Source organism: Coregonus lavaretus (genome assembly GCF_964263955.1).
Source record: "Coregonus lavaretus genome assembly, chromosome: 11".
In the NCBI taxonomy this organism is placed as follows: domain Eukaryota; kingdom Metazoa; phylum Chordata; class Actinopteri; order Salmoniformes; family Salmonidae; genus Coregonus; species Coregonus lavaretus.
Window position 1 is genome coordinate 53,535,113 of NC_139998.1, and position 26,701 is coordinate 53,561,813.

General features: G+C 43.1%; 1 protein-coding gene across 3 annotated transcripts; it reads left to right on the top strand.

The window, feature by feature from the left end:
• The first annotated feature begins 5,411 nt into the window (after window positions 1-5,411).
• Window positions 5,412-20,411, top strand: LOC311136872 (actin-like protein 6A). Of its 3 annotated transcripts, none has more exons than XM_084171183.1 (14): window positions 5,412-5,647; window positions 6,285-6,361; window positions 9,492-9,666; window positions 11,037-11,137; window positions 11,685-11,782; window positions 12,134-12,228; window positions 13,981-14,102; window positions 15,039-15,128; window positions 15,331-15,392; window positions 15,505-15,619; window positions 15,733-15,813; window positions 15,993-16,088; window positions 16,211-16,297; window positions 19,832-20,411. In XM_084171183.1, the coding sequence occupies exons 1-14, from the start codon at window positions 5,623-5,625 to the stop codon at window positions 19,910-19,912; spliced, it is 1,305 nt and encodes a 434-aa protein (XP_084027309.1). In that variant the 5' UTR covers window positions 5,412-5,622; the 3' UTR covers window positions 19,913-20,411. The 3 variants fall into 3 exon arrangements, with proteins under 3 accessions (XP_084027309.1, XP_084027310.1, XP_084027311.1); XM_084171184.1 differs by having other exon boundaries at window positions 5,499-5,647; window positions 13,981-14,087; XM_084171185.1 differs by having other exon boundaries at window positions 5,514-5,664.
• The last annotated feature ends 6,290 nt before the right edge of the window (window positions 20,412-26,701 follow it).

The window sequence follows — 26,701 nt, forward strand, 5'->3', positions numbered from 1 at the left end:
AGGTAGTCTACAATGGGCCAAGTAACCACCAGATGTAGTCTACAATGGGCCAAGTAACCACCAGATGTAGTCTACAATGGGCCAGGTAACCACCAGATGTAGTCTACAATGGACCAAGTAACCACCAGATGTAGTCTACAATGGGCCAAGTAATCACCAGATGTAGTCTACAATGGGCCAAGTAATCACCAGATGTAGTCTACAATGGGCCAAGTAACCACCACATGTAGTCTACAATGGGCCAAGTAACCACCAGATGTAGTCTACAATGGGCCAAGTAATCACCAGATGTAGTCTACAATGGGCCAAGTAACCACCACATGTAGTCTACAATGGGCCAAGTAACCACCAGAGGTAGTCTACAATGGGCCAAGTAACCACCACATGTAGTCTACAATGGGCCAAGTAACCACCAGAGGTAGTCTACAATGGGCCAAGTAACCACCAGATGTAGCCTACAATGGGCCAGGTAACCACCAGATGTAGCCTACAATGGGCCAGGTAACCACCACATGTAGTCTACAATGGGCCAAGTAACCACCAGATGTAGTCTACAATGGGCCAAGTAACCACCAGATGTAGTCTACAATGGGCCAAGTAACCACCACATGTAGTCTACAATGGGCCAAGTAACCACCAGATGTAGTATACAATAGGCCAAGTAATCACCAGATGTAGTCTACAATGGGCCAAGTAATCACCAGATGTAGTCTACAATGGGCCAAGTAACCACCAGATGTACAGTGGGGAAAAAAAGTATTTAGTCAGCCACCAATTGTGCAAGTTCTCCCACTTAAAAAGATGAGAGAGGTCTGTAATTTTCATCGTAGGTACACGTCAACTATGACAGACAAAATGAGAAAAAAATCCAGAAAATCACATTGTAGGATTTTTAATGAATTTATTTGCAAATTATGGTGGAAAATAAGTATTTGGTCAATAACAAAAGTTTCTCAATACTTTGTTATACACCCTTTGTTGGCAATGACACAGGTCAAACGTTTTCTGTAAGTCTTCACAAGGTTTTCACACACTGTTGCTGGTATTTTGGCCCATTCCTCCATGCAGATCTCCTCTAGAGCAGTGATGTTTTGGGGCTGTCGCTTGGCAACACGGACTTTCAACTCCCTCCAAAGATGTTCTATGGGGTTGAGATCTGGAGACTGGCTAGGCCACTCCAGGACCTTGAAATGCTTCTTACGAAGCCACTCCTTCGTTGCCCGGGTGGTGTGTTTGGGATCATTGTCATGCTGAAAGACCCAGCCACGTTTCATCTTCAATGCCCTTGCTGATGGAAGGAGGTTTTCACTCAAAATCTCACGATACATGGCCCCATTCATTCTTTCCTTTACACGGATCAGTCGTCCTGGTCCCTTTGCAGAAAAACAGCCCCAAAGCATGATGTTTCCACCCCCATGCTTCACAGTAGGTATGGTGTTCTTTGGATGCAACTCAGCATTCTTTGTCCTCCAAACACGACGAGTTGAGTTTTTACCAAAAAGTTATATTTTGGTTTCATCTGACCATATGACATTATCCCAATCCTCTTCTGGATCATCCAAATGCACTCTAGCAAACTTCAGATGGGCCTGGACATGTACTGGCTTAAGCAGGGGGACACGTCTGGCACTGCAGGATTTGAGTCCCTGGCGGCGTAGTGTGTTACTGATGGTAGGCTTTGTTACTTTGGTCCCAGCTCTCTGCAGGTCATTCACTAGGTCCCCCCGTGTGGTTCTGGGATTTTTGCTCACCGTTCTTGTGATCATTTTGACCCCACGGGGTGAGATCTTGCGTGGAGCCCCAGATCGAGGGAGATTATCAGTGGTCTTGTATGTCTTCCATTTCCTAATAATTGCTCCCACAGTTGATTTCTTCAAACCAAGCTGCTTACCTATTGCAGATTCAGTCTTCCCAGCCTGGTGCAGGTCTATAATTTTGTTTCTGGTGTGCTTTGACAGCTCTTTGGTCTTGGCCATAGTGGAGTTTGGAGTGTGACTGTTTGAGGTTGTGGACAGGTGTCTTTTATACTGATAACAAGTGCAAACAGGTGCCATTAATACAGGTAACGAGTGGAGGACAGAGGAGCCTCTTAAAGAAGAAGTTACAGGTCTGTGAGAGCCAGAAATATTGCTTGTTTGTAGGTGACCAAATACTTATTTTCCACCATAATTTGCAAATAAATTCATTAAAAATCCTACAATGTGATTTTCTGGATTTTTTTTTCTCAATTTGTCTGTCATAGTTGACGTGTACCTATGATGAAAATTACAGGCCTTTCTCATCTTTTTAAGTGGGAGAACATGCACAATTGGTGGCTGACTAAATACTTTTTTCCCCCACTGTAGTCTACAATGGGCCAAGTAACCACCAGATGTAGTCTACAATGGGCCAAATAACCACCAGATGTAGTCTACAATGGGCCAAGTAACCACCAGATGTGGTCTACAATGGACCAAGTAACCACCAGATGTAGTCTACAATGGGTCAAGTAGCCACCAGAGGTAGTCTACAATGGGCCAAGTAACCACCAGATGTAGTCTACAATGGGCCAAGTAACCACCAGATGTAGTCTACAATGGGCCAAGTAACCACCAGAGGTAGTCTACAATGGACCAAGTAACCACCAGATGTAGTCTACAATGGGCCAAGTAATCACCTGATGTAGTCTACAATGGGCCAAGTAACCACCAGATGTAGTCTACAATGGGCCAAGTAACCACCAGATGTAGTCTACAATGGGCCAAGTAATCACCTGATGTAGTCTACAATGGGCCAAGTAACCACCAGATGTAGTCTACAATGGGCCAAGTAACCACCAGATGTAGTCTACAATGGGCCAAGTAACCACCAGAGGTAGTCTACAATGGGCCAAGTAACCACCAGATGTCGTCTACAATGGGCCAGGTAACCACCAGATGTAGTCTACAATTGACCAAGTAACCACCAGATGTAGTCTACAATGGGCCAAGTAATCAAATCAAATCAAATCAAATTTTATTGGTCACATGCGCCGAATACAACAGGTGCAGACATTACAGTGAAATGCTTACTTACAGCCCTTAACCAACAGTGCATTTATTTTAAACAAAAAAGTAAGAATAAAACAACAACAAAAAAGTGTTGAGAAAAAAAGAGCAGAAGTAAAAAATAAAGTGACAGTAGGGAGGCTATATATACAATAGAATAAAGTGACAGTAGGGAGGCTATATATACAGGGGGGTACCGTTGCATAGTCAATGTGCGGGGGCACCGGCTAGTTGAGGTAATATGTACATGTGGGTAGAGTTAAAGTGACTATGCATAAATACTTAACAGAGTAGCAGCAGCGTAAAAGGGATGGGGTGGGGGGGCAGTGCAAATAGTCCGGGTACATCACCAGATGTAGTCTACAATGGGCCAAGTAATCACCAGATGTAGTCTACAATGGGCCAAGTAACCACCAGATGTAGTCTACAATGGGCCAAGTAACCACCAGAGGTAGTCTACAATGGGCCAAGTAACCACCAGAGGTAGTCTACAATGCCACGGGATAAACACAGGCACTCTGGAAAGTTGCTTTGGTGCCCTACTTTAAATGGTTCCAATTTTTGTGGAAGAACCTACTGTATGAGCAGTGAGCAGTGTTTCCATATAGACAACAGACCTTATTAGAGGAGAAATAGCCTCTTAAACGGCATGAGTTTTTGGCTTTGTTTTTAGGGTGGCGGCTGAAGAGAAGATGGAGTGTGAGAAGAAGTGAGAAAAGGAGTGTAGCACAAGGGGAATCCCAGTTAGACTTGCTCAAATCTGGGATGCAATAAAAAATTACAGGACATGAGCTGAGCTGACCTGCTGTACTTTTCCTATGAAGTGAATCAGGACAAAGTAATGTCTCTGTTGAATCTCTGAAATGTCCTGAGTCACTGTAATGTCCTGAAATGTTCAGCTCTTGCAGAAATGTTCAGCTCTCACAGAAATGTTCAATTCTCACTGAAATGTTCAGTTCTCACTGAAATGTTCAACTCTCACTGAAATGTTCAAACTCTTTTTTTTCCACTTGGCCCTTTCTCTATTCATTAAATAATAATACACAAAAATGACTGCGCATCCCTTCACAGTCAAAACCCTGTGATACCCGATTACTAATTTATTAGTTGGTATAAGCCCGCAATTAATTTGATTTGACATTTGGGTGCACCCCAGGCTCAAGACACACGATAAGACCAAGGCATTACCTCAGACTTGTGTGACATATTGATACCACACACACACACACACACGCACATACACAAATATATACACACACACAGACACACACCCCACCACACCTCGCTTGAAGCAACACTCACAACTGATCTGTCTGACTCACCTACTACACACATTTCTCAAGCCATAAATCCATTCAACAAAAAACAGGAATTGACACTAAAAATGCATTCAGCTTTTACCTTTTTTTTCAGTGCAGATGAGTGGGAGAGGAAGTAGGCGTTTTCCACATATATCCTTAAGTGCATGGACTGTAAGCAGACAGACGGCGTGAGGTTTCAGTTCTTCCTCTATGCTCAGTGACTAAATATTGCAAGGAAGAGCAGTTATGTAGACAGCTGATGCATGAGGCAGAGGGCTGGGTGTTTGTGTGTGTGTGTGTGTTAGTGTTAGTGTGTTAGTGTGTTAGTGTGTTCGTGTGTGTGTGTGTGTGTGCGTGCGTGCGTGGGGGGGGGGGGGGGGGGGGACATGAGGAAAAGAGAAAGTGGGAGGAGTAGTATTTCTTTTTTTAAAGGGACAGAACTTTATTTCTGAGAGGTAGACAGCTTGACACACACACAGACAGACAGTTGCCCTACTTGAGATAAATTGACTGAATTATAAGGTTTACGATGAATACAATGATACGTTTATAACATAAATGTTCACCAGTTCGCCTACTTTTGTATATTACCGTACCCTTAGACCTACTACTACTCCTACTACTACTTTTACATTAACAATAGCCCTTAGCACATATTAGCAGACTGATTTCATTTCAAACTTCACATGTATCTACTATAGGCTACTTATCGTAATTATCGATATCAGTCAAATGTCCTTGATAAAATGGTCGGTATGGTCTGAGTGGATCATTTACGGTTTATCGTCCAAGCTCTATGCTCTACCCATTGAAAGTCAAATAATAAGGACCATTACTAGTCTAAAACAAATTAACCAATATTATCAATTTGACAGTTTATTTGATTAAATATAGTGATTGAACTCCACTGGTGCAGAAAATGTATTGATCATCTCTGGGTATTCTTATCTTTGACCACTTCTGACGATGTTTTTTTAAATTATTTTTTTTACAATTGACCGTACCTTCTTCAAGTCTTTAACCACTGGGGGCTGTTAGGTTAACTCCTTCCAATCTCATCCAAAATACAGTACCCCTTCCTCTCACAGAAACTTAAAGTCACGCACAGAGGCGGATCTAGTGATGTCGTTACAATGTTTGATTGGATAGCGTGGTAAAGGCTGTATGGCGTGGGTTAGGTTGATTCACGTTAATTAATTTCTTTTGTTGTGATAAAACGTTTAGCTAGCTGCCGAGAGTTTTTCTTCAATCGTATTAACCAGAAAGTTAAATTTTTCTGTTCATCATTTGCGAGGATGAGTGGCGGGGTGTATGGAGGCGGTGAGTGTGATTTTGAGGTAAAAATTACATGAATGAATGCGCCACGTTGTGCCGTAGGAAGAAATATGCTACAACTAGCTTGCTAGTTAGCCTGTTAGCAAAGTGCTCTGCAGACTGGTATTATCACAGATAGGAATTCTTTGGTATTATCTTTAGCATTTAGCTAGCTATCAATGACGGGCAAAATCATTTATTTTCTCTCATGTACTTGCTACTTTGTGATTTATGAAATATGACTGCCTGCCTTCCATCTAATGAGTGAAAGCTGCAACTAGCTAGCTAAGTTAGCTAAGCGCTAGCTACATGTCTAACAGCTCTTTGCAGATTAATTACTCGCTACTTTAGCGTGCTGACTATTTTATAATTTTAGCGAACGTTAGCTATGTAGCTTTTAGTTGTCCAGGATATTAGCATATTATACGGAAGTTCAACCAAAATAATACGTTTAGAATTCATACACAGACATTTCATATTTTCATTTTTTAGCTTTCTAAGTAGAAATATAGCTAGCTAGAAGTGTGGTTTAAAGCTAGCCTCTAGTCTTGATGTATATCGAAACATTGCTCCAACGTTGTACATTACTTGCAAGACAGTTACTGTTGTGTAATTTCTTCACTTTTGCATCTTTTCTCTGCAGATGAGGTTGGAGCCCTGGTGTTTGACATAGGCTCTTACACAGTGAGAGCCGGCTATGCTGGAGAAGATTGTCCCAAGGTAAGCGCCCAAGTCTAGTGACCTTATTTTTAACTATGCATCTTCCTCTGCGTATTAATTTCCTTCTAGAGGGTATTAATGTCAGGAAATAAGGACTGTCACCCATGAGACAGTGAGCATGAATTGGGTTTAGGTAGTCTGTCAGTTCCTGTGTCACGTGCATTTGCCTTCATGAATAGAAATAAGGCCACTGTCTGTCATCATAAGAGAATGACTTGATGTGCAGCAGGTAGCCTAGTGGTTAAGAGCCTTGGGCCAGTAACTGAAAGGTTGCTGGTTCAAATCCCCAAGCCGATTAGGTGAACAATCTGCCATTGTGCCCTTGAGCAAGGCACTTAACCCTAATTGCTCCTGTAAGTCGCTCTGGATAAGAGCGTCTGCTAAATGACTAAAATGTAAAATGTGCTACTGTCTATGGCTAGGCAATGGACAAATTACATCCTTCTGCAAACTGGATTTCTTTTTTAGCATGCCTGCTTCTTTTTGCCAGCTTGTTGTATATCTGAAAGGGGTAAAATAACATGGCAAATAAAAAGCCACCGGAAGACCTAGTCATGGTTACTGCAGTTTCACAGACCCTGTAACCAAAATACAGGTATCGGGTCTGTGTGAATGGTTCAGTTTTTTAGCAGGTACATTCATTAAGACTTCCATTGTTTAACACCTCCCTAATCTGAAATACAACCAGCCCCCATGGTTTAACTACATCCCCACCCCTCCCAATTCGCCAGTTGCCCACTGACATGTATAAAAGGGGTATACCTGTAAGTAGGTGGTATATAAGGGGCTGTTTGAAAGTGGGTCACATAAACATAGCCTTATATCACCTGTAAAAAGATATATGACATAATTTGTCTGAAATGGAACACTACTGAGTCCTCCTGTTCCATTCCTCTGAGTACCGGTACCCCCTGTATATAGCCTCCCTACTGTTATTTTATTTTACTGCTGCTCTTTAATTATTTTACATTTTTTACTTAATACTTTTTTATTTTTTTCTCTCTTTTCTTAAAAAACTGCGTTGTTGGTTAAGAGCTTGTAAGTAAACATTTCACTGTAAGGTCTACACCTGATGTATTCGGCGCATGTGGTATTTTTTGTTGATTTGATTTGTGGACACTTATGGAATGGACACTTATTCTGCTTTTGACTGTAACACCAGTGTTCCACTAGTGTATTCACCCTGACGTTATACTGGGGAAGTTGTGTTTCCATAGCTAGGGCTGGCAGTGAGGACGCGTAAAGAGAAGAATCAACATCCTCTGTAGAATCAAAACAGTTTATCTGTGAGAAGGCGTTAACCATCGAAGGTGTAAACACATGTTCACACTTATCCATTGTTACCTCACGCCGTCTGTCTGCTTACAGTCCATGCACTTAAGGACATATGTGGAAAACGCCTACTTCCTCTCCCACTCATCTGCACTGAAAAAAAAAGGTAAAAGCTGAATGCATTTTTAGTGTCAATTCCTATCGGCCTTGCCTTGACCCCAAGTTGGAGCAGGTCCGCCGGAGCCATGGCCCAGTGAAGCACAGGTGCTGGCCCATGTACATGGAAACAGAAAAGTCTTAGCCTTTTGGGTGAAACACTGGGGTAAATCCTCAGTGGAAATGCGCCATAATATGCACTAGGGTTGTACGATATTACAAGACAGTCGTGAAGAGGGCACGACAAAGCCTATTCCCCCTCAGGAGACTGAAAATATTCGGCATGGTTCCTCAGATCCTCAAAAAATTCTACAGCTGCACCATCGAGAGCATCCTGACTGGTTGCATCACCGCCTGGTATGGCAACTGCTTGGCCTCCGACCGCAAGGCACTACAGAGGGTAGTGCGTACGGCCCAGTACATCACTGGGGCCAAGCTTCCTGCCATCCAGGACCTCTATACCAGGCGGTGTCAGAGGAAGGCCCTCAAAATTGTCAAAGACTCCAGCCACCCTAGTCATAGACTGTTCTCTCTGCTACCGCACGGCAAGCGGTACCGGAGTGCCAAGTCTAGGTCCAAAAGACTTCTCAACAGCTTCTACCCCCAAGCCATAAGACTCCTGAACAGCTAATCATGGCTACCCGGACTATTTGCACTGCCCCCCCACCCCATCTTTTTACGCTGCTGCTACTCTGTTAATTATTTATGCATAGTCACTTTAACTCTACCCACATGTACATATTACTTCAACTACCTCAACTAGCCGGTGCCCCCGCACATTGACTCTGCACCGGTACCCCCCTGTATATAGCCTCCCTACTGTTATTTTATTTTACTTCTGCTCTTTTTTCTCAACACTTTTTTGTTTTATTTTACTTCTTTATTAAAAATAAATGCACTGTTGGTTAAGGGCTGTAAGTAAGCATTTCTAGTGTGTTCGCATACTCCCTTAAGACCTTCGCTTGAAAATCAAGAAAAAAGCGGCAATAGTACTGTTTGTCCATTTTGAGACGCGAGTGCACACTTCCTCAAAATAGTCAGTATAATCTAAGATAACTCAAGAAATCTGTCAATAATTTTGACGTTTTTTTGGTGAACAGAGCTTAGTCGCGCAATTTTACACCTAACAAAAGATGTTTGGTCCAGTATTTCTCAATGAAAAAAGTTGAATGACAACAAAATACTTTATTGAAGAATCCCTACTGTTGACCAATCACCGACGAAGGGGTGTAGACTTCGACTCCAAACTTGCCTCTAGAAATGTGCAACCTACCTACAAGGCATATTAGCCTAGGCCTAACAAGAGGAGGATGAAGAATAAATGTGAATCCGTTTTATAATTATCCAGGACTGAGGACAGTAGAGCTGCTCTGCAGCCCGTTGAGTTGATTTACATCCCAGCACATGACAGCCAGTGAGGCTCGTTGACTGTGTCACGCTCCTCCTGCGCTCTTTGGCACACACCACTCAGATAGGCCTGCACATCTCTTTCGTTCTGCAGCTACACCAGAGTGGAATAGGCTACTAGAAAATATTTGGCGTCCCTCCCGTAGTATGCGAGCTCGTACTAGGGACTTAAAAAAAAAAAAAAAACGTGAATTTTGGGATAACATCGTCTATTTTTTAAAATGTGTACAGAATCCCGATAGGACAAAAGTTGACGTCACCCAACCCTAATATACAAATGTATTTGTGCCCGTAGGCTGACTTCCCCACAGTGATGGGCGTGACCCTGGACAGGGAGGATGGCAGCACCCCGATGGAGACGGACGGGGGGGACAAGGTCAAGCAGGGCACCAACTACTTCATCGACACCAACCAGCTGAGGGTGGCCCGCGAAAACATGGAGGTCATGTCACCACTCAAAAACGGCATGAGTGAGTCTCTCTCCCCCGTCATGTGATCGTGGACAATGTGGAAGTTGTATTGACAGCGTTCTGCCTGGACGAAATTAAAGCAAATGCTGTGAAGTGACATGCAGAGTGTATAGGCAGAGCAGGTAGTGGGAATGCCAGGCGATGTCTTCAATATCTAGGACAATGCACAATGTTTTGAGAGAGGCTCCTTGTCTGGACTGCTCTGTTTGTCTGTGGCCACTGGTCAGTGACCTGATAATCTTCCTGTGAGATGAACACAAACGGCAGTATTGACGTGTCCGGAGGCTTTGCCTTTCTGAAATTGTCTGTGCTTTGCCACTATGATACGATATACTTTATTGTCAATTTAACATTGACATTTATTTTCTAAAGCCACCATATAAACGCACAAAAAAAAAAAAAAACGCGTTGAAATGATCAACAGTCAACACAGTGATTTAGAGGTTATGAAGAGGATGGTCTCTGTTAGAAAAGAGAAATTATGGTTGGTCATTGGTCAGACTGAGAACTATCATGGATGAGGTATTGGTTCTCCTGAACTGTCCATGGTGCTTACATTATTCCCCATAAAAACAAAAAAACAATATTTTATGACAATGCCATTAATGACTTTTCTGCTTACGTGATCCTTTAGGAGGCCTGACTGACTTTAATCTGAATTCAGTACTGGGGAGTTGGGCTATTTAGAGGAAGGCGTGACAGTGATATTAATAGACTATAGAACAGAGAGCTCCTTGGAGTGTTGCCCTGGATTAGAATTCACACTTCGCTCAAATTAGCAAAGTTCATTAGTCTATTTTCTCCAGTATCCGACCCAGCATCAGAGATGAAAGACATATAGTCTAATAAAATGTGGTTGTGTGACGAGACGTATGCATGCACACCTTAAAGTTAGAGTCAGCGATATGACGTAGATGCACAAAGTAAACAGCATAGTGGGTCAATTTCCGCAACAACTGAGATGGAGCGCAATGCTACACTTCTACGCAGTTTTTATCCCATTTCTATCCTGCTCTAACAGTGTGAAGCAAAGCCATGCACAGATACTGTGTGGTCTTGCAGCTTGATCTTTGCAATATCTGCAGTGCTGCTCGTGGTAACTTCATTTTTGCTCTTAAGTATTAACTATTCAAAAGTACCAGGCTTTATTTGCAGCAGATGACCTGCATGACTTGCCCAAAGAGAGAGGAATTTATGTGATTGTGATCAGTTTCTATGGATATTTTATACAAGGAAAACTACCTTGGCCCAAACCCCTTGCCTACATAATTTGTTGTGAGAAATTTGCACTGGTGACCATGACATTCTGTAACCATGACATCCTCTAACTCGGTACATTGATCTCTTTTGTTTGTTTATTATCTGTGAAGTCGAGGACTGGGACAGCTTCCAGGCCGTTCTGGACCACACCTACAAGATGCACTTCAAGTCCGAGCCCAGCATGCATCCTGTACTCATGTCGGAAGCCTCGGTGAGTAGGCCTCGCCTCCGGTTTGGAATGAGCCTCATGTCATTTACAACACACACCCTTTAATAGTGCGTAGGTTTTGTGATAAACTCGTTCAGTATGGCGTGAGCCCCATGTACGTCGGAATGAGCGTGCACACCGACAGCCAGTAGAGCCCTCAATGCTCAGCCCTGATTTAGAATAAAAACAAACCACTATGGAGTTATTATACTGTGATATAGAATTTTGTTTTCTGTAGTACTGTGATATAGAATTTTGTTTTCTGTAGTACTGTGATGTAGAATTTTGTTTTCTGTAGTACTGTGATATAGAATTTTGTTTTCTGTAGTTATTCAGTCTATGGTGTCCTGCTGGTTCATTGTACACTGATATTTCGCATTAGAGGCCCCAAACGGAAAGAAAACGCTCTGAAACAGAAGGTATTATCTGTACTTGTTCAACAAGAAACGCTAGTTCACATTTCACTTGCAAAATGTTTTACTATGGCGTGCCCTAATGAACACAACGCCGTTGTAAAAAGAGGATCTTCATGGTTTTCTCTTCTCTGCAGTGGAACACGCGAGCTAAGCGGGAGAAGCTAACCGAGCTGATGTTTGAGCATTACAACATTCCTGCCTTCTTCCTGTGTAAAACGGCGGTGCTGTCCTCGTATCCTTCCGCTTCCACAGTGAATTGAAATAATATAAGGATGTTAATGGAAGGTTAATGAAGCTGGTGGCTCGATGGTGTCACTAATAAAACATTAGTCAAATGACACGATCCATCTGCTGTTTTGATAATGACCCCAAAATCTCTGTTTTCTTTGCATTTTTTAAAATTTGTATTTAACCACGTTAGTCTCATTTGAAAAAAAAAAAGAAAAAAACATTTGCAAGAGTTGTTTGCTATTAGCTATTGCTCATGTGACTTTGACACAAGGGGTTGGGCTAAAATACATCGCATCGCATCTCATCTCTCTAGAAAAGGCCCTTCTGTTCTCTTAACTCTTGAGTAACTCAGCTTTGCCAATGGACGATCCACAGGGTTGGTGCTAGACAGCGGAGCCACGCACACAACAGCCATTCCAGTGCACGACGGTTACGTGCTTCAGCAAGGTCAATTGTCTAACTTCTCCCACTGCCCGCTTTTCTATTTTAGTTTGAATGTTGTCGTTTTTTTTATCCACATCATGTACAAGTCTTAAAAGGGATGGATAAACTCTTACCATTTATGAGTTGACCAGAAATGTCGTCCATCCACTTTGAAGCCATCGTGTCTCGGGATGTGGGTCGAAATTACTTTAGATGGACACTGATTTGGTTTTGAATACTTCAAGCTTGTGGAATCCCCAAAATCAATAAATCAACTGGAGAGCAGCAAACTGGGTAACACTTCCATCCCCTCCCTGCAACACTTCCATCCCCTCCCTGCAACACTTCCATCCCCTCCCTGCAACACTTCCATCCCCTCCCTGCAACACTTCCATCCCCTCCCTGCAACAAATTGAATCTCCATAGGAAGTATGGTAGCAGTAAGATTATGGAAACGCAGTTAAGGGGTTTGACATTATTATCCACCTCCAAATCATCTCCTTACACTAAAGAGAAATGAGAACAACCATCTTGGTAAAGCATCAAGGGCTTTCTGCAGTGAGGCCATTAGAGTCGGAGCTGCAGTGAAATACAACACGAGGAGAATAGCACAGGAGTCCAGACCGGTATATAAAAATCAATGGAGCCATTTTAGTTGATATGAGGAAATGTTAGGGTCATTAAAGGAGCAGTGTGTTGGGGTCGTTAAGGGAGCAGTGTGTTAGGGTCGTTAAAGGAGCAGTGTGTTAGGGTCGTTAGGGGAGCAGTGTGTTAGGGTCGTTAAAGGAGCAGTGTGTTAGGGTCGTTAAAGGAGCAGTGTGTTGGGGTCGTTAAGGGAGCAGTGTGTTAGGGTCGTTAAAGGAGCAGTGTGTTAGGGTCGTTAGGGGAGCAGTGTGTTAGGGTCGTTAAAGGAGCAGTGTGTTGGGGTCGTTAAAGGAGCAGTGTGTTAGGGTCGTTAAGGGAGCAGTGTGTTAGGGTCGTTAAAGGAGAAGTGTGTTAGGGTCGTTAAAGGAGCAGTGTGTTGGGGTCGTTAAAGGAGCAGTGTGTTAGGGTCGTTAAGGGAGCAGTGTGTTGGGGTCGTTAAGGGAGCAGTGTGTTGGGGTCGTTAAAGGAGCAGTGTGTTGGGGTCGTTAAGGGACCAGTGTGTTAGGGTCGTTAAAGGAGCAGTGTGTTAGGGTCGTTAAGGGAGCAGTGTGTTAAGGTCGTTAAGGGAGCAGTGTGTTAGGGTCGTTAAGGGAGCAGTGTGTTAGGGTCGTTAAGGGAGCAGTGTGTTAGGGTCGTTAAGGGAGCAGTGTGTTAGGGTCGTTAAGGGAGCAGTGTGTTAGGGTCGTTAAAGGAGCAGTGTGTTAGGGTCGTAAGGGGAGCAGTGTGTTAGGGTCGTTAAGGGAGCAGTGTGTTGGGGTCGTTAAAGGAGCAGTGTGTTAGGGTCGTTAAAGGAGCAGTGTGTTAGGGTCGTTAAGGGAGCAGTGTGTTGGGGTCGTTAAAGGAGCAGTGTGTTAGGGTCGTTAAAGAAGCAGTGTGTTAAGGGAGCAGTGTGTTGGGGTCGTTAAGGGACAAGCATGAGGACACTGCCTCTGTTCACAATGATGCAAAGTCGATTCGGTGTTCTTGGCCTGTGTATGTCATAGTAGTTATAAGCCTTCATAGCAGGTGTATAATGCTCTAAATGATTGGAGGGGGAAAGCGTTTTGATGCTTTAAATGAGACTGATATTGTGTTCCATATAATTTCCCCAAAACTATCCAAATGACATGTTTTTTTTGTATTTTATTTCAGGCATTGTCAAGTCTCCCCTTGCTGGGGACTTCATGAGCATGCAATGTAGAGAGCTATTTCAAGAGTTAAACGTTGAAATAGTCCCTCCTTACATGATTGCATCAAAGGTGAGACCTGCTAAAGTAAGTCAAAACTACTCATTTCAGAGATTCCACTTCTCACTTTTTGGTGCTATTGCTCACGTTATGGTGGTGGGGCGTTTGTAAGTATAGAACTTCGATATTTAAAAAAATATCGATCTTTACATATTCAGGTTGTCTCGTGTATTTCCCTTCATCCACTACATTTTTGTTTCAATAATCACTTTTGTCATAGTTTAAAATATTCAAAAGGGGATTTCATATTGGGTTTGTTTGAAAATCTGCATGTAGTATTAATGTTGTCTAGATTTGTGCTTTGTAATTTGACGATTGACCAATAACAATTGATACAGTGATGCTCTAACTCAGGTATTTTGTTCCCGTACATTGCATGCATGAGCATCAAATTGACATGCACTATAAATTGGGATAGACGGAATCAGTTTGATCAACTCCTTACCAAAAGCCCTACACTGGCCTTAATTGGAATTCCCTCATCGTTCTCTATTGTCTTGTACTTGCATTCAAATGAATTCAAATGAGCATGTCGCACAGCATGCTTGAAAAAGTAATAATCTACAAAACGTAAAGCAAGGAAATATCTGTCATTTAATAAGCACTGGACGGAAGAAACCATGATAGGAACCATACTTCACAGGAATCCCATCCATTGTTCAAGCCTTGATTTTTCACATCACAAAATGTGCCATTGTCCTGTGATAGTCTTCACCATCACCCGTCAGACTCTGAGATGTGATTTCTCTGAATGAATCAGGAATTCCTCATATTCCTGACCTCAAAAGACTGGAAGCCTTTTAATCCCTGGCTCCCTTTTATTCCACTCTCTTCCTCTAGCCTGGTCCCAGATATGTTGGTACTCCTACGGTCATTTCCATAGACGGCACAAGCAGCTCTGGAACCAGGGTACTTGTCCACTATGACAGCGTTTCTGCTAACCTTTAGTGTTTCTCGCTGTAGGATGCTGTACGTGAAGGAGCCCCAGCCAGCTGGAAGAAGAAGGAGAAACTACCTCAAGTCACCCGGTCCTGGCACAACTACATGTGTAATGTAAGCAGCTTTTGTGTGTTCTATTGGCGAACAGAAAGTCATAAACCGTCCAATGGAGGTGGTCGGTGCCGCATCACCGTAACATACGGGTCATAGACGTGATGCGAACTTGTGTCTTCCTCATTCACATTTTCCTAATGTGAATATTAATTACTGTACTGTTTAGAACTATTATTTTATATATTTTCGCCCCTGCCTCCAGACTGTGATCCAGGATTTCCAAGCGTCCGTGCTGCAGGTTTCAGACTCGCCATATGATGAACAGTGAGTCCACCATAATTTACTCCCATTCTATAATTTCACAATAACCACCACAGAATAGTTATCTCCCTTAAAGGGTTAATTCTCATTGTATTGAAATGTAATCCTCCCACAGAGTTGCAGCCCAGATGCCCACAGTTCACTATGAGCTGCCCAACGGATACAACTGTGACTTTGGGGCAGAGAGGCTGAAGATTCCAGAAGGCCTTTTTGACCCCTCCAATGCCAAGGTGAGAATCACATGAATACCATAATGCCTCAATCATGCTCTGTGACCTGTCTGAAATGTGGTGTTCCTGGAATGTTCAATGTTCTAACCGTCTGTTCTGGTTCTCATCCACAGGGTCTGTCTGGCAACACCATGTTGGGAGTCGGCCACGTGGTGACCACCAGTGTGGGAATGTGTGACATCGATATTCGGCCGGTAGGTGCCAGCATTCAAGACCTATCACTTTGCTTGTTTTGGCTGCCTTGTTTACTAGGCCTGTGTATTTTGTGAGTGATATGTGATCTATTAATGTTATTCAGAATTACAAGATTGAGGCCAGGTGACCTTTATTCCCACAGAGGTTGCACATAACTGACCTTTGACCTTTGTCTCAGGGTCTTTATGGTAGCGTGGTGGTCACCGGCGGCAACACACTCATCTCGGGCTTCACGGACCGACTCACCAGAGAACTCTCTCAGAAGACCCCTCCTGTGAGTGATGCACAAAAGTATTTCTCATTGACTTGTTTTGTCCATTTCTTGTCCTCTTGTTAGTAAATGTTCCTGTCCACAGTTCCTGTCAGTGTCTAATTTGTCTTCTCTCCTCTATTCAGAGCATGAGGCTGAAGTTGATAGCCAACAACACAACGGTGGAGCGCAGGTTCAGTGCCTGGATAGGAGGCTCCATCTTGGCATCACTAGTGAGTTCACATCCATATATATACATTACCAGTCAGAAGTTTGGACAAACCTACTAATTCAAGGGTTTTTCTTTATTTTTACTATTTTCTACATTGTAGAATAATAGTGAAGACATCAAAACTATGAAATAACACATATGGAATCATGTAGTAACCAAAAATGTGTTAAACAAATCAAAATATATTATATATTTGAGATTCTTCAAATAGCCACCCTTTGCTTTGATGACAGCATTGTACATTCTTGGCATTCTCTCAACCAGCTTCACCTGGAATGCTTTTCCAACAGTCTTGAAGGAGTTCCCACATATGCTGAGCATTTGTTGGCTGCTTTTCCTTCACTCTAACGTCCGACTCATCCCAAACCATCGCAATTGGGTTGAGGTCGGGGGATTGTGGAGGCCAGGTCATCTGATGCAGCACTCCATCACTCTCCTTCTTGGTGAAATAGCCCTTACACAGCCTGGAGGTGTGTTGGGTCATTGTCCTGTTGAAAAACAAATGATAGTCCCACTAAGCCCAAAACAGATGGGATGCCGTATCGCTGCAAAATGCTGTGGGAGCCATGCTGGTTAAGTGTGCCTTGAATTCTAAATAAATCACAGACAGTGTCACCCAGCAAAGCACCCCCACACCATAACACCACCTCCTCCATGCTTTACGGTGGGAAATACACATGCAGAGATCATCCGTTCACCCACACTGCTTCTCACAAAGACACAGCGGTTGGAACCAAAAATCTCCAATTTGGACTCCAGACCAAAGGACAAATTTCCACTGGTCTAATGTCCATTGCTCGTGTTTCTTGGCCCAAGTAGGTCTCTTCTTCTTATTGGTGTCCTTTAGTAGTGGTTTCTTTGCAGCAATTCGACCATGAAGGCCTGATTCACACAGTCCCCTCTGAACAGTTGATGTTGAGATGTGTGTTATTTGAACTCTGAAGCATTTATTTGGGCTGCAATTCCTGAGGCTGGTAACTCTAATGAACTTATCCTCTGCAGCAGAGGTAACTCTGGGTCTTCCATTGCTGTGGCGGTCCTCATGAGAGCCAGTTTCATCATAGCGCTTGATGGTTTTTGCGACTGCGCTTGGAAGAAACTTTAAAAGTTCCTGAAATGTTCCGTATTGACTGACCTTCATGTCTTAAAGTAATGATGAACTGTTGTTTCTCTTTGCTTATTTGAGCTATTCATGCCATAATATGGACTTGGTATTTTACCAAATAGGGCTATCTTCTGTATACCAACCCTACCTTGTCACAACACAACTGATTTGCTCAAACACATTAAGAAGGAAAGAAATTCCACAAATTAACTTTTAAGAAGGCACACCGGTTAATTGAAATGCGTTCCAGGGGACTACCTCATGAAGCTGGTTGAGAGAATGCCAAGAGTGTGCAAAGCTGTCATCAAGGCAAAGGGTGGCTATTTGAAGAATCTCAAATATAAAATATATTTTGATTTGTTAAACACTGTTTTGGTTACTACATGATTCCATATGTGTTATTTCATAATAGTCTTCACTATTATTCTACAATGTCAAAATAAAGAAAAACCCTTGAATGAGTAGGTGTGTCCAAACTTTTGGCTGGTAGTATGTACAGTGGGGAGAACAAGTATTTGATACACTGCCGATTTTGCAGGTTTTCCTACTTACAAAGCATGTAGAGGTCTGTAATTCTTATCATAGGTACACTTCAACTGTGAGAGACAGAATCTAAAACAAAAATCCAGAAAATCACATTGTATGATTTTTAAGTAATTAATTTGCATTTTATTACATGACATAAGTATTTGATACATCAGAAAAGCAGAACTTAATTTTTGGTATAGAAACCTTTGTTTTCAATTACAGAGATCATACGTTTCCTGTAGGTCTTGACCAGGTTTGCACACACTGCAGCAGGGATTTTGGCCCACTCCTTCATACAGACCTTCTCCAGATCCTTCAGGTTTCGGGGCTGTCGCTGGGCAATACGGACTTTCAGCTCCCTCCAAAGATTTTCTATTGGGTTCAGGTCTGGAGACTGGCTCGGCCACTCCAGGACCTTGAGATGCTTCTTACGGAGCCACTCTTAGTTGCCCTGGCTGTGTGTTTCGGGTCGTTGTCATGCTGGAAGACCCAGCCACGACCCATCTTCAATGCTCTTTCTGAGGGAAGGAGGTTGTTGGCCAAGATCTCGCGATACATGGCCCCATCCATCCTCCCCTCAATACGGTGCAGTCGTCCTGTCACCTTTGCAGAAAATCATCCCCAAAGAATTATGTTTCCACCTCCATGCTTCACGGTTGGGATGGTGTTCTTGGGGTTGTACTCATCCTTCTTCTTCCTCCAAACACGGCGAGTGGAGTTTAGACAAAAGCTCTATTTTTGTCTCATCAGACCACATGACCTTCTCCCATTCCTCCTCTGGATCATCCAGATGGTCATTGGCAAACTTCAGACGGGCCTGGACATGCACTGGCTTGAGCAGGGGGACCTTGCGTGCGCTGCAGGATTTTAATCCATGACGGCGTAGTGTGTTACTAATGGTTTTCTTTGAGACTGTGGTCCCAGCTCTCTTCAGGTCATTGACCAGGTCCTGCCGTGTAGTTCTGGGCTGATCCCTCACCTTCCTCATGATCATTGATGCCCCACAAGGTGAGATCTTGCATGGAGCCCCAGACCGAGGGTGATTGACCGTCATCTTGAACTTCTTCCATTTTCTAATAATTGCGCCAACAGTTGTTGCCTTCTCACCAAGCTGCTTGCCTATTGTCCTGTAGCCCATCCCAGCCTTGTGCAGGTCTACAATTTTATCCCTGATGTCCTTACTCAGCTCTCTGGTCTTGGCCATTGTGGAGAGGTTGGAGTCTGTTTGATTGAGTGTGTGGACAGGTGTCTTTTATACAGGTAACGAGTTCAAACAGGTGCAGTTAATATAGGTAATGAGTGGAGAACAGGAGGGCTTCTTAAAGAAAAACTAACAGGTCTGTGAGAGCCGGAATTCTTACTGGTTGGTAGGTGATCAAATACTTATGTCATGCAATAAAATGCAAATTAATTACTTAAAAGTCATACAATGTGATTTTCTGGATTTTTGTTTTAGATTCTGTCTCTCACAGTTGAAGTGTACCTATGATTAAAATTACAGACCTCTACATGCTTTGTAAGTAGGAAAACCTGCAAAATCTGCAGTGTATCAAATACTTGTTCTCCCCACTGTATATATACCACAGGAGGTTGGTGGTACCTTAATTGGGGAGGATGGGCTCGTGGTAATGGCTGGAGAATGGTATCCAATACATCAAACACATGGTTTCCATTCACTCCGTTCCAGCCATTATTATGAGCCGTCCTCCCCTCAGCAGCCTCCACTGATATACACTTCTACTGTATTGCAATGATTCTGGTCACTTGCTCACTATGATTTGTGTGTTTGCCTGTTTGATAATATGATACTGCATATTACTTTGACCTAATGCACTCTTATCAATGATGGTGGTTGTATTGTTTTGGATTTGTACTGATAAGTATCATGTTGTCTTACCCTAGGGAACTTTCCAGCAAATGTGGATCTCGAAACAGGAGTACGAGGAGGGAGGGAAGCAGTGCGTGGACAGGAAGTGCCCTTGATTGACCGCCAACAGCATGTGCTGCCTCCAGAACGCCCAACAACGTGTCTAGTTTAACCTTTTCCTGTGGACTCCCAAGGATGGTCGCTGTTTTTGAATAAAATAAAATAAAAATCGAATCTGTCTTTTATAATAAAAAAGAAAACATTAACTGTAACAAACCATGTCACATATACCATTGGGGTGAAAGGCTAAGTTCCTTTTTGACTCCATCTTCAGTATGTCATTTTCAGTTTGTTTATCGACTTTATATTTTGATCTCAAACTTCTTGACAGGTAAGAAACACTTGGTTAGTGTATGTGCCTTATCCAATGTGTTGTCAGGTGAATGTTGAAGCTTCTTGGAGGTGATCTAATGATGCCATTGAATCGCTGTCATTGAATTGCTCACTGGACAAGACAATCATTCACTGAAAATGAAATCTGTATTTAATTTCACTTATGTTTATATTTGATTGGCAATGTGCTGTCTTTTGAAAATAAAATTCATTTTTTGTTAAGTGATGTTAAATTATTGTTTTATGACTCTTGCAAGCATTCATTTTTCAGCAGAACAGATGCATCATTTTACAATGTGACATTCTCATCTACTGAAATCATTTCACAGGTTGTGGTTAGTTGGCACACAATCTCAAAGCAAACATATGGCAACAAATGAATGCAGTCTCATTTAATGAGGAAAATAATGACATTACATTATTTGTATTTTCTTGGGTTGGAGAAGCCTCTAGTGATGGCTCTACACATTCTGGTGAGAAGGGAGGGTTTGCGACTCTCGTCTTCAACTGGGAAGGACGATGCAATGTCATAATTTCCCTCTGGAGCCAAGTAGCCATGAGAATCTGTCATCGACTCTGCAAAGAAAGACCATCCAGTATGGGTGAGTGCAGTATGTCATGGGTAACAATTCAGAGGAGAGTACAATGTCCTTCCAAAATGAATTAGTTGAATGGTAAAGTGATAATGTCTTAGTCTTGACTGAGCAGCAACCTAAACAGCAGCAGGGCTTACCTGTAAAGTATACATCAGGGGAAGTGTTCTGAGGCTGGTGCTCCGTAGACTCTTGGGGACAGAGGTCCTTGCTAACTTCCTTGGAACCCTGGTTGGTGGGAAAAGGCACATAACTGAACATTTCTATATATCTTAAAAGTACAGTATATCAATTGCAAAAAGGCAATACAATGCTAAGAAGACTGAATTATATAAACAAATAATATCTCGTACAGTCAAAGGCAGTGTTATTCATGAAAGATGGACTTGTACCTTTGTGTTAGAGCATATCTTGCAAAACTTGGCCTTCTTGCTTTTCTTGGCCTTGTAGATGGGGATCTGCTCTCCAGTACTGCTGGTGGTATCCCTTACCAAATCCAACACCCCTTCTACAATGTCACTGGTGGCCATGCTAGTACCGGAATCAAAGGAACATTTGGCAGTGGCTTTGGTGATCATTTGATGATCTGAGCCAAGTGATAACGCGTCCATCATTTTGTTGACCAAAGCCTTCATGAGCTGATTCATTGTGTCACTATCCTCTGGCTTGCTCTGATTGAGTTGGATAGGAATGTCAATGCATGTAGAGGTGCTTGGTTCATTCTGGACTAAAACATCAAAGTTTATATTTTCATACTCATCTGACCCCTGTTTTAGGAAGCCCCTCACTGTCTCTTCAGCAAATATCTGGAGAAGCTGAGAGGAGAGCTTCCTGGATACGGCGCATTGTTCCTGTCCCCATTTCAGCCTTGAAAGAATGGAGTCAGAAGAACTTTTGGCTGCTGCCAATGTTAGGACCTGTGGAGTGCTGTGGCTGTCCTGAATGGCTATCACTTTATCCACAAATTCATGAGTGAAAATGTGGATGGTCCCAGTGGAAATTCTTCTTCTCAATTTCCTAACAGCAGATCGGAGGTCGTCAGGATGAGAAGCATCCTGTCCATCTTCCTGTGTGTTTTCAACACTTTCCACCATTTTGTCCACTACCACCCCAGCAACTTGCCTGACTTTGTCCACAAAGGGCGGGGGAAGTAAGTCCTCTGTGTGAAAGAAGTTCTCAATGATCGTGTTTCTTATAATGGGACATTCACTCTGAGCAGGCAACTCAGTGGGGATGGGAGTACCGGGTAAAGCAAAGTTCCATTCTGACTGCCTTGATTTTGAAGTAGGTGTTGGAGAGATGGAGGAGCGTGAAGAAGAGGTCTTTCTTGTCTTTTGGCTGTCAGCACTCCTACAGCGGATCGTGCCAATATCCTCCAGCATGGATCCTGAGAGCTCAGTGGTCGTTAAGACCTTTTCTGAGGACATGATTTTAGGTAGTAATTCATGCGGAATATCCACACAGGCATCTTTTCCACCAGGTGTAACACTGCTCTGGTTGACCTCAAGATGGCCGAGACTAGCTCTTTGTGATGCAGAACTGCTTTGATATGTAAAGATTTTGATTGAACCAAGTGTTGTGTCTGATCTTTGAAGATCTTTTCTGAGAAACTCCTTAATCTTACTTTGCAGACTGTGGTAGATGTTACAAGCAACAGACCAGATCCTTTTCTCAGAAACCTGTCCAGTGGTGAGCAGGGAGGTGCCAGATACCATGTCAGATGATTGGGTGTTCTGGTGGAGCTCCTGCAGGTCTTTCACCATGGTTTGTATAATATCAGTAGAGACGGTGGATGTAGATACAGACTGGAGGTGCTTATCTGTTTTACCTTCCTCCACAATGTTAAATGAGAGGACCTCACTCACTCCTTTCTCAGCTTTGGTTTGGAACTCATGACTTGAGAGTTTCTGGAGGCTCTTTGCTGAAAGACTATGGGAAGATGCAATGCCTTTGGAGGTTGTCGTGCTGCCACCTGGACTTACTGGAGAGGTTCGCTCAAGAGAATCTTGGAGACGTTCAAACATGTCTTCACATGGTGTTGGGGACCTTGACAAGGAGATGTCCTTCAGCTGAGACAGAACACCACCTACAAACACGTTGACCGCAAGGGACATATCAGATATTTTCTTTCCTACTGTGGAGGAGAAAGGTTCATTTGATATCTCGTCCTCGCATGAGGTTAAGATTGTTGTAATGAGCTCTTTGGTACTATTGGTCATTAGCGCCTCGTCTATTTCAGTCCAGAGAAGTTTTGAACTCTCACTGACACCCCTGTGTAGAGCCACTTCATGGTTCAAACTGGGAAAGTGAGGCACACTCTTTCTAGCTTGCCTCAAGTCCTGGCTTGCCAAACCTAGGTACTCCTCTGTCCCAAGATGTCCAGAGTCCTCTGTGGGTGTACGGCTGGACATTCTGCTCTGCATGTCTGACCTCCGCCGGTGAATGGTGAAGTCCTTTAATGTCTTCTTAATGTTGTTATATAAGCTAGTGGTAGCAGACCAGATCCTGCTCTGTAGCTTTTGTGCATTTTCCAAGAGGTCAGGTTCTCTCTGCTCTACCTCTGAGGGTTGTGCCAAGTTCTGCAGGTCTTCCACAAATGTGTCAATGATGGCAAAGGCAGCAGAATCCGCACAAATATCCTTTGACCATGTGCACTGGTTTTGAATGGAACCAGAACTGGACACTACAGAATAAGCAGGCTGTGCACTAGTTAAGCTACTAGTGGACTTTTTAACTAGGAACTCACTCACTGCTTGAGTGGCGTTTCTCTTGAATTCCTCACTTGAGAGTTTCTTCATGCAATCTAACAGACTGGTCAAAGAAGCTGTGGCCTTGCTGCCGATGATGTCCTCAATTTCAGAGGGGAACTCACATACTATTGGTGATGGGGTCCTGGAATGGGAGATATCCCCAAGCTGAGCCAGAACACCCTCTACAAATTGTTCTCTCTCAATAGAGAAGTCTGATCCTTTTTCTCCAACAGTGGATGGGTGGTCCTCATTTGACATCTCAGTGTTGTACAAGACCAGAAGCTCTGAGATGACTTCTTTGGTGCAAGTTGTCAGAAGGAGCTTGTTTTCCTCTGAGTCAGTTTGTGCCCAAATAAGTTTTGAGCTCTCACTTAGGCCCCTCCGTAGAGTAACTTCACCAGTGGACTCTGGTAACTGAGGCTCACTCTTGCTAGGCCTATATCTTCTGTCCAGGCATTGAAGAGGAACTGTCTCCTTACACTCAGCATGTGTGGTGTTGTCATCAGATGTGACAGTGCTCTTCAGAGCAAATCTCTGAAGCTTGCTAAAATAATCATTCAAGTTGTTTTGGATGCTGTGGTAGATGCGAACAGCAGCAGACCAGCCACTCTTCTGTTGGGGACTCTCTTCAGACTCGGCCAAGGACTTTATATCTGACACGAAAGCCTTAACAACTACTGAAGCTGCTGAGCCCACTGGGTGAATTGACTCTGTCTTTACAATGCCAGACAATGTTTGACTTGCTACAGCACCTGTTAACTCGGACTGAACGACTGAACTAGGAAAGCTCAAACTACTGACTTTTTTGAAAATAACTCCACTCACTGCTTGCATTGCTGATGTTTGAAACTCCCGGCTGGATAGTTTTTGGATGCTCTTAGACATGAGCGTGCAGGAGGATCCAGATTCACTAATATTGTGGCTGCTCTCGTATTTCCTTATCAGGGCATCAAGATCGTCAATGAAGCCACCATGCGATGCCAAAAATGTGATCTTGTCCTTCAGATCTCCCAGCAAATCCTGTTCGTTCTCGTCAACAAAAACCACCATTGTGTCAGAGATGGTGGTCATGACCTGCCCTGTTAGACTCTTGCTCTCTTGGTCAACTTTTTCAAGTTTAGCTGCGAGGTCTCTCACCATGCCCTCAGTCACCTTGGTCTGTGAGTCTCCCCTTACAGGTGTCACTAGAGAGGTTTGGCTTGTGGAGACACTCTTAATGGCCACTGAAACGGCCGACTTGACATCTTTAACCACTTCTGCCATTACAGCAGGGGTCATCTTCGGAGAGCCTGCGCTTCCAGATGGAGAATCAGATACGCATGCAAGTTTGGAGAGAGACCCTTGCAGGCTGTCCTGCACACAGGTGACGAGGGTGTCCTCTGAGAGACCTAAAATGACTTGTAGCTCAGAGTTGGTTGCCTTCTTCTGCACCTCAGACAGAGAGGTTTGAGACCTTGAACAAAACCCAGAAATCATCACAGTCAAACAAATAATATGTAAGGCTGTGATGCACGTTGTTCTGGTGGAGGTGTGTCAAACACATCTAATAATACAAATAATAATTTATTCAACTTTTATAGCGCTTTTCATTACAGAAAGAATCTCAAAGTGCATATGAACCATTGAAAACAATGGGAGAAAAGCTTCTGCCGGTTTGGAGAAGGAAAAAAACTTTGTGTGATCCTAGCCTGTATGCTTCTGTTTTAAAGTAAAATAATATGATAAAGTAGAGTACTTTTTTTGTATAAGTAATTTGTATTGACACTGGCTTGTAGATGGCAATATCTAACCTAAAAAATATCAAAATAGCTATAAACATCAAATACTGTTTAAGGACAATCACAAATACAAGGCAGTATTGAAGAATGGTTACGGACATACCTCATGGCCGGCATGGGCAATGGTTTTGGGCAGTAGCTTCCGCTGCCCAGACTGCGTATCTCCTTAGTCAGGTAAATCTCCTTGAACTTCAATTGTTGTGATTCCTGCTGTTCTTCCTCTTCTTGCTCCATACAGTTGGAGGAAGGGTAGGGAGTCGGGATGCGAAAGCTAGTGGAAGACTTTCGACTGCCTCGCCTCTTAGGTACACCAGCCTCAGTAAATCTCACACGGGACTTGGTGTTAGCCTTATCGTCCTCCAGACTGGTGACTGATGCTGTGAGAGAGCTCTGTGACAATGGAGAGGTGGCAGCATCTTGGATGCCCAGTAGTTCGTAAAGGCCTGGGATGATGATCTGCATCAGCTTGTCCGATAAAAACTGGACGATCCTCAGACACAAGCCGGCAAGCTGTTGTTTTGTCAGCTGTATTCCAGAAACAGAAGAAGGGTTTAAAATGTTGCATAGTGCATCTTTCAAAAGCTTATGAACAAGGTTAAACATTCAACAGAGTGGTCATGGTATTGTAAATAAGTTGTCACATCTTACCGGGTCATAAATGCCATCACGAATCGCACTCCATTGCCTGAAAACAATATTGTCAGAAATGTCGGTCAGTATCACGATGCACAGTAGAGTCATCAGATTAGACAATATTTTACACTCACTTTGTGGCAATTGTTTTGACAAAATTGTGGTGTGACGTAACTTTTCTCGCACTGGAAATGTAGTTGATGAATCTGTTTTCTTATAATCCTATTGCTTTCCAGGTTTGATAACAAAGAAAATAGAACATACTCCTCAGTTAGGTTCTGCAGGAAGTTGATAATCAGTGGAAAATACTCAAGATTTTTCACACTGTTGAGGCTCTCCTCTTCTGTGGTTTCCACAGTACTGCTCTGCTTCTGGCAGAAATAAACATTCTGTGTCTCAAATAATGGCACCAACAGAGTCAAATTTAACATATAAAAACAAATATCATACTGAAATAATTAGTTAGAGAGTGGAGGAGCATTGGCAATGTTGGACAAATTAAACAACTGCAACACAACAGGGATTGTTGTGGCACTTCAACATTGCCAATGACGGCATCAATATAACATTGGATTGATTTAATGTTGCAATATGAAATGACAAGGACAACTTACCATCTCATTGACAGCTTCAGAGGGCAGGGGGTCATCCACCACACAGACAGGCAGGTCTGGAGGCTGGGACAAGGCTCTATGGTCATAGCCAGGAGAGAATAGAAACAGCATCAGAGCAATCCCAATGGCAGGATCTAACCACTG